We start from the raw sequence: 13816 nt of genomic DNA on the forward strand, positions 1-13816 counted from the left end.
AATTAGTAACGGAAAAACGACGTCTAAGAAGAGAATGGCAGATTACTCACCAGCAGCAAAACTTCGCCTAAGGCAAGCTCATCGCAACCTCTCCAAGGCGTTAAGACAAGAGGAAAGCTGGGCTCAAAGGAAATACATAGAAAAGCTCAGTCCAACCAGCACTAAACATCCTCTGTGGAAAGCCCACCCAACTTTAAGCGCTCCTACAGAGACAATTTCACCGATAAGGAGTCCAACCGGTGGATGGGCCCGCAGTGACGAAGAGAGGGCATCCGTATTTGCCAAACATCTTAAAATGGTTTTCCAGCCAAATCCAACATCAAACTCATCTGTACTTCCCCCTTCGAACACATTAACGGATAGTGAGTACTCGGAACTCCAATCGGACGAGATCACTGCAGTTATTAAAAACCACATAAAGCCGAAAAAAGCCCCTGGCCATGACCTAATCACACCGAAAATGATCCTAGAACTCCCTATCATTGCAATACAATATATCTGCAAACTGTTCAACGCTATAATAAAAATTGGCTACTTCCCAAGAACATGGAAAAAGTCCACTATCATCATGATTCCTAAAGTGGGAAAGGACAAAACCCAGCCATCATCCTATAGGCCAATTAGTTTGCTGCCATGTCTTTCGAAGCTTTTTGAAAAGGTCCTGCAGATCCGCCTAAACTCATTTCTGGCATCGGAGAACACAATCCCTTCACACCAGTTTGGCTTCCGCGAAAAACATGGTACAATTGAACAAGTCAATCGCATAACATCCGAAATACGAACAGCATTCGAACTAAAAGAATACTGTGCGGCTGTCTTTCTCGACGTTGCCCAGGCTTTCGATAGAGTTTGGCTGGAGGGTCTGATGTTCAAAATCCGGCAAAAACTGCCACAGTACACACACAAACTCATGGAATCTTACCTTTACAATAGGAAATTCGCTGTAAGATGTAATGGCTCCGTCTCGGCTGATTTTGAAATCAAAGCTGGTGTACCGCAAGGCAGTGTACTCGGCCCATTGCTCTACCTGCTGTACACTGCAGACTTACCAACGAGTTTAGGACTTACAACGTCCACTTTTGCCGATGACATGGCAATCCTCAGCAGATCCAAATGCCCAATACAAGCGTCTGCAAAATTAGAGAAACACCTCAAGGTGGTAGAGGAATGGCTAGCAACCTGGCGTATCCGGGTCAACGAGCAGAAATGCAAACATGTTACATTTACGCTTAACAGAAGAAACTGTCCAGCTCTAAAGCTAAACAACGTACCAGATGTCGTGGTTGTCACTTACCTTGGCATCCACCTAGACAGAAGACTAACTTGACATCGAAGTAAAAAAGTCACAGCTTAAACTAAAAGCGAGTAGCCTACATTGGATCATCAATGCTCGGTCCCATCTACGTCTGGAGTATAAAGTCCTCCTATACAACTCCGTACTGAAACCCATCAGGACTTACGGAGCCGTACTACCGGGAAATGCAATTACCAGCAATGTCGATATTATACAAAGAGCGCAGTCGAAGATTTTAAGATCAATCACGGGGGCCCCGTGGTATATACGAAACGACAACATTCAAAATGATCTAAATATACCTAGAGTAAAATCTGAAATAGGTAGTCAACAACTAAAGTATTCTGCGAAACTGGATGCACACCCAAATGTTCTTGCCAATTGCCTTACGCGAACTAATAATAGAACTCGTCTTAAAAGAAATGGCAGACCAACCCAATAAAAAGTGATTAGGGCCGCCTGCAATATCCCCAGGATTTATCTTAAGTACTAGACTAAGAAAAATATCTCAAACTTGTTGTTAGGCTCTAATTTAAGAGTAGATTCAACAAATATATATTAAACGTTACAAAAAAAAAAAAAATTTGAATGGCCAAATTTAATTTCTAAATTTAATAATAAAATAAGTGTCTGAAGTCACTTTTGAGCGTTAGAGGCTTTAACGTTTAAAAGGAGATGCTTTTTGTATTAGCGCCAAAAAGAGAGGTTTGTGGTAAGTTAAAGGAAAAGTTAGACCAAATTAAAAAAATTTTATGAATTCTTCAGCGATAGAAATGTAGAAAATTTTAGACAACAAGCAGAATTCGAAGTTTCTACCTTGTTGAGTCAAAATATTCGATTTTTTTTACATTTTTCTTTTTACCTGCAAATTTTTATGTCGCGATATTAAACATTTTGAAATTTATTGTCTGTTGAATGAAGCGGTGTCAAATGCGCTGAGCTGCAGCGGCAAACCTTTGATCGCGTATTTCTCAAAACAACGTTTTTCGAACTGACGGAAGTTCTGGTGGGCGAACAAATTGAGCAATAACATTGAAATTTTTTATACATGTTCTCAGAAGGTGTCCTCATAAAGAGGACTATAAGAATTGAAAAAAATGGAAAATTGTTCGTTAAAAAAAATAATGAGTAGAAAAAAAAACGTAAAATACGAATGGCCTACAGTCTTAGCATACCAAATAACAAAGTTATTATACAAAGTTACTATTTACCACCGATTGTTTATATGGAAACTATATGATATAGTCACCCGATCTTGATCAAATTTGGCAAAGTCGTTAACAAGCCTACATGCAAAATTTCAACCCTGTAGCTCTAACCGGTCTAGGAGGCGTTCGTGTCGATCCAGGCGGACGGACGGACATGGCTTTTTGAACTCGTGTCATCGTGCTGATCAAGAATATATATACTTTATATGGTCGGAGATGCTTTCTTCTATGGGTGCACACTTTTGACCAGAATTTATATACCCTTTTTGCAAGGGTATAAAAATCAAATTGTAAACATTTGGCTATAGAATACGAGAACAATCAAATGGTAAATTTATGTTAACATTACATTATATAGTTCATCAAACTAACGAAATAAAACAGAGATTGAAGACATTCCTAAAGCCAAGACGGCCGAGTTGTAGTTGGCTCATTTTCCAAGTTATATGTAACAGAGGCCGGTAAGGGCCGGCCAGAGAGCAGTCCCTGAAAACTGCGTACAATGAAAGCCACAAACAGCCAAGAACGGCACTAGTCAAGACAAGAAGCAACCGAATAACATTTTCTGTTGGTTAACAGAGCCTGACTGTCTGCCTCCCCCACCCAACAGTATAGTAAGAAACAAAAAAAGCATACAACCGGACCCATAAAGACATTTCAGAGAACGCGAGCGAGAGAGAGAGACATGACTGAGAGGTGGAGTGGTCGCAGGATACGGAGGAGGTGGCCATGCCCAGCACAGCCGACAGCGCCGGTAGCCTTGAGAAGTTGATCAATTGTGCTGGGAGCAGCAGCAGTGTCAATGCCATGGGCATTGGTATGGGTGGAGCCGGCGGTGCCACAGGCGCCTCAGTAGCCACTGCTGCTGGCACTTCTGGTTGAGTGTACACCAGATGTGGTCGTGTGGTCTGGTCTGGGCATTGTCATCAATTTCATCTATCTAATTGTGGTCTTATGTCGTTTACGGCCTGTGCGTTTTCAGCAGGAAATTGAGTCGGTTTACATAGCCTTGTTTCAGCCTCTACATGTGACGCGCCATCAGTTCAAAAAGGTGCTAAACTGCATTAAGGTTATACGTGCCCTCAAATAACAGGAAGTCTATGCCCAGGAGAAGGTCACCAAGGTAGATAGCTTTTCGTTGGTATTGAGTGGCAAATTGGTTGTCCCACAACATTAACGGGCCTTACACATTGTATTTCCCCATCAGTTCCTTGACTCGCCAGAATGGTTTGGCGTCTCAACCGCTGATTACTTTCAGGTCTCTATTATGGCCATGGAGGATTTTCGAGTACTTATCTGGCATCGTGTTAAACTGAAGCTGTGAATTATGACTGAACCCTTTCTGCAAACTGGTTTTGATCACATCTTAGGCAGGGTTGTGGGCAAGAAAATAATGCAGGTGTCACAGGTGAGCGAATCGATAGCTAGCAAAGGATTCCTACCGTCTGGTCTTTATGCCGAAGATGCCGAGGATAAGCGATTGCTGATATTGAAAAAAAAAACGTGGATGTGGGCCATGGTCGGCATTGATTAATCGCCAATTGCAGGAAGAGCATGTTCCTTTACTTGGTCGCACGTATAAACAACTCCAACAACATCAACAAGAACAACAACACGATCAACAACAACAACAACATTGCAGGCAGAATGAAGAGCACTTTTAATTGAATCATCAATTCAATCCAAAACAAAACAAAACAAACCAATCCAATCCGATTCGACCTGACCGTATGCTCAACTTGCCATTGCTGATAACACCCAACACCACCATCAATAACCAACAACTAACAACAACAACCAAGAACAACATCAACAATAATAAAAAAAAATGTCGGCGAATTGAGGCCCCAAGAGTCATTCATATATATGTATATATACATATGTGTAAACTCATCGTCAAACAGCTTCATCTCAAATCAACAATATCATCATCTGGTATTCACATATACAGTGGCGAGCACATGTGGATACATGCTTTGATACTGTGACTTTGAGTGGCTGTAAAACCCACAAAAATGCATTAATCGATTCCAAACTTTTAACGAAAATCCACTAATAATATATAAAACCAAAAACAAAGAATTTTATTCATTATCCTCTCCTTAGCTCGAATTATCCATAAAAAACTTAAAAATGAGCAAGTATCCACTTTTGCTCTTATAACAAAACTTATAGATTAAGGAATTTTTTCAATATTTACACCAAAGGCCTTTGGCTGTAATCACACTTTTTATGCGCCTGGGCATACTCTCCACCAATTTTTTTATTAATCCGTGCGATAGAATGCTCCATTCCGATTGGAGTGGACTCCAAGTCCACTTTAGTGGAGCTCAAATTATAGTTTTTTTTCTTTAGGCAACAATTGATTCCATTTGTTGACTGGAAAATATTGAACGCTTGCAAAAGTAACTATTCGTATCAAAAATATCAAATAACATAATGATTATAAGTGTAAATTGTTTTGTGGTTGTGTTTCTTTCGTTTAAAGAGCGCTCAATTTACTAAATTATTACCAAAAACCTCGCAGAGTAATGATTCTTACAAAATTAACGAAAAAACGATATTAACTTAAGAATTTATCTTTCTTCTTTTGGGAGATCAATTTATTGGAATTTGAAGTAAATTTCGCGATAAAGATCCCAGTTTTACAAGAATGGCATATAAATCTATCTAAAATATTATATCAGCAAATTAAAGCTAATTAAGCTCAAAATATATTTAAATATTTAGAAAATTATGTATTTCCCTTCACGAGATTATTTAGAATTTACCAAAACCGATTCCAGATGTTTATGAATTGACTTTTTATTTAAATAGTTTGGACCAATATTAGTCTAGTTTTATCACAAAATGTAATTTGTCGAAAGTCCATTATTGTATCCAATCGTTCAAATACTTTCCAAGTTTGAATGAAAAGTTCTTAGAAGGCAGTATATACATACATAAATTAAAGACTGGACTATATACTTGAAAAACTAGTTTCAGATCCTTGACTATCTAAATTACTGTCAAGTTATTCTCTAACATTCTTCTTAGGTTTCTAATATCGTTCAAAGAATGTAGAGTTAGGGAAAACTTTACTGGATCGGTCTTAATATATGTATATTATAGATAGTTCATGCTAGTTAGTTCTTTGCAATTTAACTTTCTTGTCAGAGGTCCTGGCAATAATATCAAAATAAACAGTAACCAATTTTTATATAGTCTACAAGATTGAAGTGTTCATATACATTAAACATACATATATAGGCAACAGGCATTTGTTTTTTTATTTCTTTTCTTTTCATTTCTTTCTTCAACAGATAAATGAGATAATAATTGGTTTATCAAGTGATTTGTGGACCAATTTGTATACCTGTGTATATAAGTATAATGGATAAAGTCAAGCATAATAAAGTTTTAAGTCTATCAAACACACAACTGTACACTGCAATGAATTTATAACCTTGTCCAAATTTATTTAATGTGCCTTCCCCCTGTCCCTTTCTCCCTTCGATTCCACAAAAACTACAATTCTTCTAAAGGCTAATCTCTCTCTCTAGCACCCCCATCCTCACACGAGGCCTCTTTCTCCTCCTCTCACACAACAAGCACCCCTGGGACGCCTTTCCCCTTACAAGCCAGACCATGCCCCGCACCCCGGCCTCTCACATTACAAAGGGACTCGATCGGCACACTCTACCAGAAACGCCTGAACGAGTATTGGGTAAAATACCCTCCCTCGATCTAAGTAATACTAACTCTTGACCACACACACACCCCCATACATTCTAGGTACACTAACAGACCACACACACACGCGTATGACCTAAGTGCATCGCAACCTATATCACTCGTCACTTTTACTCAACTAAGAAACCCACATCTTTCATTTTCTGTAAACACTTAACACACTTAGCCAAGTAAGCAACTTATATTTCCTAGTATTTATGCGACGCAAGCAGATATGTGACCCAAGACGACCCATGTTGGGTCACACTAGACACTTCACTTCCCTTTTCTAGCATAAGCACTTTTGTATTATTAGCCTAGCCATTCTTTGAATATTGCCGATAAGCGGAATTCGCCGGAAGAGGCGACCCACTTTGGACACGATCCCAACGCCGCTGCCGACGGCATGACGCCGCGGCCAGCGCCCATAGGGCATCTCGGGGTATATTTAAAGGACCACGCTCCACAGGGCAGGCAGTCTTAGTTTAGACATAGAACTAGTTACATCAAGTACGACTAAATAAAAATCTTATAACGTTCTAATCAAGTGTTGTGTTGTGTGTCACTATAAAAACCCAGAGTTCTCAAGTCCAATCCTTATTCCCAAGGAAGGATATGGTAAGAATCCACCAATAAAGGAAAATGAGAACTCCTAACTTACATAATACATAGCGCATAAGATTGCCCATATGTGTAAAATGTACATACATATATACCATATACATATATATATACCAGATGAATCCGCGGATTTAATGTGAATGTAAACAAGCCAAAAAGAAAAAAAAGGAAGTAAAATAATAATATTAATCACAAGAACTGCAACAAACGAGGATGCTCTCTCTTTGAATAATTACCTCGCTGGCTACTGCTTGTCTGCAAAACTTTTTCGACCCATAAAGTAAATATATTCCTGATCAGGATCAACAGCCGAGTCGATCTAGTTATGTTCGTCTTTCCGTCCGTTCGTCCGTCTGTATGGAGACCTAGATCTCGATACCAAATTTGGTATGTAGACTCGTGTAGTATGTAAATAAATAGAGTTAATTTCAATGTTGGTCACGCCCCTTTGCGTCCCCAAAATTAACATATAACTGATTTTCTTTAAAGTTTAACAGATAGATTCGTATGCGCGCAAATTTGTCCTTGCTGTAGACTCCAATTTTTTACTGTCCTTCGCATTAATGTTAATTGCTGAGATGTCCTTGAAGCCTAGTAACAATAGGTCCTTACGTTACAGATATCCTTGCATTAGTGAATGGTCCGCGTGGAGTGGTCATGCGTTCCTTGAGTATCCTTGTTATGGAATTATTCTTTGGTCCTTTCGGTATACCGAGCATTGACTTCCGAATTAAACTTGGTTGTTGATTTGTGCTCGATGAATTCCGAACAATGACTGACTGCTACAGTCCATAAGACTTGTCTTATATAGCCTCTCTTTCGATCGGCTTACTGCCATTCTTTGGCCCCATTCAACTCGAAGTGCGGTATAGTATGCAATCTATGAGAGGGGCATTTTGAATCGCTCTACCTACTGCTAGTAGTTTCGTGGCAAAATTTTTAAACATACAAAATGTGCGCATTTACTAACCAAATATACATACCAAATTCGGTGTGTCTAGTTAGTATAGTGTTTGAGAAAATCGGTTTTATTTAATTTTCGGGGGCGGTATGGGGCGTGGCAAAAATGTGAAACAAACTGGATAACTGTACATACTACACGAGACTACATACCAAATTTGGTGGCTCTAGCTCTTATAGTCTTCGAAATCTGCGTGTTCGTCGGAAAAACTTCCTTCTGCCTGTTACATACATTTTGGCGACTTTAATACAACCCTATGGGTGTATGGTATAAAAAGACACTTTTTGAAAAAATGTCAACTTTGACATTGAAATGTAATTACAACTTTCAGTGTAATTAACGAAAACTACATTTGCTGTGTAAGACTTACCTTTGCAAACCAAACGTGGCCTTACTATATTTACTACTATACATGCATTGGCAAATTCTGACAGCTAATTGTAGCATATTTCTTACAAATATTATAGACAAAAACGATGGCATACATTCCATTTGTTTAATTTTATGCGATCACAACTAAAACTTGAAAGATGAAAAATACGTTCACAAAACATACAAAAAATATTAGGTTGATCAAAACAAATTCTACCGTAGAATTTATTTGTTAGTATAATTATTAGCTTTAGCTTTACCTCAGTTTTAAAGACGTCGTCTTCTTGCCTGCTTCAATCCGATATTAATAATCTTCAGAGTTGGTGTGAAACCAACCTATTAAACCTCAACGGCTCTAAATGTAAAGTTATGACTTTTTATAGATGCACTCCATGCTTAGCAACTTATTATCTTAATGACACTGCCTTAGAACGGTTAGATATTATCAATGACTTAGGTGTTCTTATGGACCATAAATTAGCTTTCAATCCTCATATTTCTGCTACAGTTAGTAAAGCTATGAATGTTCTTGGGTCTGTGAAACGATGGTCAAAAGAGTTTGGCGGTCCGTACTTCATCAATCCGTCCTATCTTAGAGTACGGATCTTGCATATGGTCACCGCAAAACGCACCAAAGTAAAATTGAATCTGTTCAAAAACCAATTCTTGTTTTTGCTCTTCGCGGTCTAAATTGGGATCGCAATGTCAATTAGCCTTCATACTCCAGTAGGCTTCTTTTAATCAATCTTCATTCTTTAATTAATCGTAGAGTAATGCTTGGTTCAATCTTTATTCAAACTTTTAATAGGTGAAATAGACTCTCCTGAGCATTGAACCAGTTAAACCTATCTGTACCCCTTAGATCTACTAGAAATTTTATTCCTCTAACTATTCTCTCTCTAACTATTTCATAAACCTTTTCGAGTCCTATGTTCTGATTACAATCTTCTGTATCCCGTAATCAGATCAGAAGCCTCTCTTTCTCTTGTGAAAACCTTTTTTTTAGCACACTTATCTCGTAATTAGCTGCAGTTAATCATATTTTAATTGTTTGTCCGTTTTATTTGTATATATATACGGCTGCGCCCCACGGTCGGTCGGGCGGGAGGTGGACAGCTCTCTGCTTGGGCTCGCGCGAAACAGGCTACGTCCTGTGTCGTATGGCCAAGTGTACGTATTGTATGCGTCAACGTCCAGACAATATTATTTTATAAATTCATAATAAATACCTTCAACTTCAGCTGAAGAAAGTTTGCAGACAATTGTGGCAGTTTTGATGCAGTTCGATTCGCAGAACCCGAAATAGGGTGAAACAATCTAGTTTTTTCATCTATTTTTTTTCGACTATCACAGGGTAATTGAAATTGGAATACTCAAACGTTTGACCACTTTAAACCACTTTGTTGTGACAAAAAATTCTCTTCGCTGCGGAAAACTTCAACAATGAACACGTGTTCATCCTTTCAATGCTATTTTTGAAAAGTCCCGTTAGATTTCCGGATAAAAACGGTTTGCCATCAAAAAGTTTGAGCTTGTTTGGAGACAGTTTAAGTGCATTTGGTCATTTTATTTTATTATTAGACTCAGAACTCTCTGTGTTCCAAGGACTGGATTATCTTCACAAATATGTAAGGTTGCTCGTAAATCTGTAACAAAATCTCCTTATGACTTCACTTGCCACTTGATGACTAGTTGATTACTCGATGATTATTTCATTGAATTGGAATTGCTTCACTCAAATATAGCTGCATGCATGCACTCATTCCCCTTCTCCATCGCTGCCCGATTTTATTTTTGTTCAGGGTCGAAGTATACTTACATGTATATGTCGGAGCGCTAACAATGTTATTTACTTCACTCATGTTTATTATACATAGTTTTTACTTTTGACTTTTCACTTTCACTGTATCACTTTTTATTTAAAACTGTTTGGTTAGTTCCCAGTTATTAACCGAGCTCTCTAGCCCGAGGCCCCTCTTTATATAGGACCTGACCTGAAGACAGATCTCAACATTTGTTTCTAAATATGTTGTTAAAGCAAAGATTCTTGTCATCCTGCAAACTCAACATTCCAGGCAAAATTCCAAGTGTCAATCTGTAGCCGCTGCAAATGTAATGCCAGGCTTCGACTTATTAGTCACTTTATCAACACTGAAAATGTGTTTAGTTTTTGCTTTATTGGGGTGGCTTAAGCTATAACTATTAACGCATTTATGTGTTTTTATGTCTAAACCCACTTTAACAGAAATATTGCTATAATGAAGTATGATCATTTTTAACAGATTTGGACACATCCCAAAGTCTTGGAGGATGCTTGGAAGAATGCAAATATTGTAAGTTAAACATTAAAACATTCGCTTTCTTTCATTTTAAAAATTTATTATTTTTATAACAGCAAAAAATTAAAAAAGATGCAAGGAAAGTATCATGTCCACACTCAGATGACGACCAACCAGATGATATTTATGACCGACAAACTGGTGTCATATCGGTAACTAATGATTGGTGGAGGCAATATCTTTCAAAAATGGATTTGGAAACAATTATGCCAAGCAATAAACTTAGGACAATGTTTGCCATTCTTCGCTTATGCGAGGAGAAGGGCGAAAAGTGGTGAGAAAAAATTTATGAAAATTGTTTTTTCTTTGGGCAGGAGGGGAAAAAAAAGAAACCACAATCGGGGAAATCCATGAGGGGAAAGCCACCTACGTCGGGGTTTGAACTCGAGAACAATTGTAGATTTAATAGCTCTGCGCTCAACCACCGCCAAGGGGAGTGCGCGTGCATGTATAAGATGGGCTTACTTTGCTCTGCTCATTTGGTATTTTAGTTGAAGCAGTTTCGCTTATATTAGCTATTATTGATTGCACTTTAACTCCTTTACCTGTTCTTTAAATAGCACTGACGCGGGAAATCAGTATCATGCATCATGCTGATGAAAGTCGGAATCGTCTCTTTCATTCGTTACAAACATTTAGCTAGTTTTATAATGATGACTATTTAGTCAGTCCCATGGAAATAGGTTTTTAATAATGATTTATTTGAAACAATTAAAAAGAATTCTTAGCGTAAGTCATAAAGCTTCTGCTCTGTGACGTCACTGTAGTGTTTTTGATAGCTGCTGATTTTTTTTTATCGAAATTTATTGTTTCTCTTAACTTTTAATTGTGGTTAGTTCGTTTACGCTTTCGCCAGTGTGTTGCATAATTTTCCAAATTAGTTCGTTTTTTATACCATACACCCATAGGGTGAAATGGTATATTAAAGTCGCCAAAATGTATGTAACAGGCAGAAGGAAGCATCTCCGACCCCACAAAGTATATATATTCTTGATCAGGATCAAAAACCGAGTCGATCTAGCCATGCCCGTCTGTCCGTCCGTCCGTCCGTATGAACACCTAGATCTCGGAGACTATAAGAGCTAGAGCCACCAAATTTGGTATGCAGTCTCGTGTAGTATGTACGCTTATCGAGTTTGTTTCAAATTTTTGCCACGCCCCTTCCGCCCCGGAATTTACATAAAACTGTTTTTCTTAAAAAGTATGGCAGATAGAGACATCAAATTTGGGTTATATACTTGTTTAGTTAGCGCGCAGAAAATAATTGTTCCAACTTTTTGCCACGCCCCCTTCCGCCCCCGGAATTTACATAACTCTGATTTTCTTAAAAACTATGAAAGCTACCGACATTAAATTTGGTATGTAAGCTAGCTTAATAGACGCGCAGATATTGACTATTTAAAAATTTTGCCACGCCCATTTCCGCCCCCGAAAATTAAACAAAACTGATTTTCTCGAAAACTAACAAAGCTAAAGTCACCAAATTTAGTATGTATACCGGCTTAGTATGAGCACAGAATATATATATTTTAATATGTTGCCACGCCCACTTCCGCCTCCATAATTTAGAAAAAACTGATTGCAATTTCTTGACCATCGCAATCAAATTTAGCAGACTAAACTAAACTACTTTGACGCGGTCGAAGTTAGCCCCGGCCCTCTGGTTTTTTAATAATATCTAGCAACATATCAGTTGTTTAAATTGGTGCATGATATAGGAAAGTCGTTGAAATGATTGACTGAACTGTATGAAAGGTTCTTCCGGTGTGACTTCTTTAGGTAAGCAAGTCACGTTTACAAATGGGTTTCTCTAATAAGACGAATATTTCAATTTTGCATTTTTTGACTATTAACATGGTAAAAATATTAATTAAATTTAAATATTAATCTAGGAGAGAGGGCGAATCAAACTTATTTCAAATTTATTTTAATCAAATCCGTTTATTTCAATCGTCTCTCACAGAATGATTCTTTGTTTGATTTTTATTTAAAGTGTATATATTGGAAGTTATTCAAGTTTACAAGGAATTGACATATACATGACTTTAAATTATTTTTAATCAACACTATTATCATAACACAGTACAAATATGTTTTTTTTTATTTCAGTTTAATATTTTCGGCTTTCGTGGCGGTACTCAATGTGGTTGAATACTTTTTGAAAAAGATAAATGAGTCGGATACAGAGATATTGCAAAACATTCGTAAGTTTTAATAATTTTATGTTTGTATTTTAAATGTGCAAAAATGTGCAACTATTTACAGTTATATTGTTCCAAAGTTTTTTTAAGGACTGCAATTTTGTGTATGTATTTTTGATCAGTATTAGCAACCGAGTCAATCTAGCCATGTCCGTACATCCGTCCGTCTGTGTGTCTATCTGCCCGCCTGTCCGTAAAATCACGTAGATCTCGTAGCCTATAAAAGCTAAAACCACTAAATTTGGAATGTAGATTCTTGAATTATCTTAAGTGATTAAACTTATCTTAAATTATAGCCACGTCCTTTCCACCTCCTCAATTAAAACAAAAAAATGTTCTATAAAACTATAAATGCTAACACACAAAAAATTTGGTATGTGTCCTCGTTTAATAGACACGCAGATATTGTTTGTATAAAATTTTAGCAATGCCTCCCCCGCCCCCGTAATTTAAAAACAAAAAAACAAGTGCGGAGTTAAGCGTTAGCCGGTCCCTAGACAAAGTGAGATATGCTTGCTATTTTTAAAAACACTCATAAACACATTTGTTGCTATTAATATAGCATATAGTAAAGTTTTATATTCAAGTCGCCATAATGTATATCGCAGGGTGAAGAAAGCTTTTCCAATCCGAGACTCCTATAATACCTACGGTGTTCAAGTTTATTTCACATTTTTTCCACCCGCAAATTACATAAAACCAAATTTCTCAGACTATATAGCTTGTCAGGTCTCTATCGAACTATTCTTCGACGCAGTCCCACAATTGTCGATTGTTAGCACATTTTTCTTTGGCAACCTTCTTATACAGCTCATCCCCAAGTCTTTTTCTCTTTGTCTTAAGTTTTTGCGGTTCTTTTTTTCGCGTATTCATATTTTCAAATCTCGCAAAACCAAACTGACTGAAACCTTGCTTTTACCCACATTACGCAATTTAAAGAATCCATTAGTCGTATTGATTATCAGTTGATACGAATAGCGATTGATCTAAGAAATCGGGCTCAGTTCGGACGAGTTCAGTAGATGGGCTCCCAGGTAATCTTGGCTATACGGCAGGTAGTAAGGTTCTTCCACCGCTAGTTCGCCGTATTGCTAACTGCAATCTACGGT

At 37.6% G+C, this 13816-nt stretch overlaps 1 protein-coding gene and 1 pseudogene across 5 annotated transcripts in view; both read left to right on the top strand.

The window, feature by feature from the left end:
• The window catches only part of LOC26530201 (transcriptional regulator ATRX-like), a 518978-nt gene that overhangs the window by 238429 nt on the left and 266733 nt on the right, over positions 1-13816 (top strand). For 2 of the 5 annotated variants that reach the window (XM_047013063.1, XM_047013064.1), the window contains exons 10-12: positions 10450-10500; positions 10563-10780; positions 12616-12710. In XM_047013063.1, the coding sequence (XP_046869019.1) occupies positions 10450-10500; positions 10563-10780; positions 12616-12710 (364 nt within the window). Of the gene's footprint in view, positions 1-10431; positions 10501-10562; positions 10781-12615; positions 12711-13816 lie in introns of those variants that run through there. The other 3 variants (XM_047013065.1, XM_047013067.1, XM_047013066.1) reach the window with 2 other exon arrangements.
• On the top strand, positions 3232-4225 carry LOC124461541 (annotated as a pseudogene).

Source organism: Drosophila willistoni, unplaced genomic scaffold, assembly GCF_018902025.1.
Source record: "Drosophila willistoni isolate 14030-0811.24 unplaced genomic scaffold, UCI_dwil_1.1 Seg531, whole genome shotgun sequence".
NCBI lineage: Eukaryota > Metazoa > Arthropoda > Insecta > Diptera > Drosophilidae > Drosophila > Drosophila willistoni.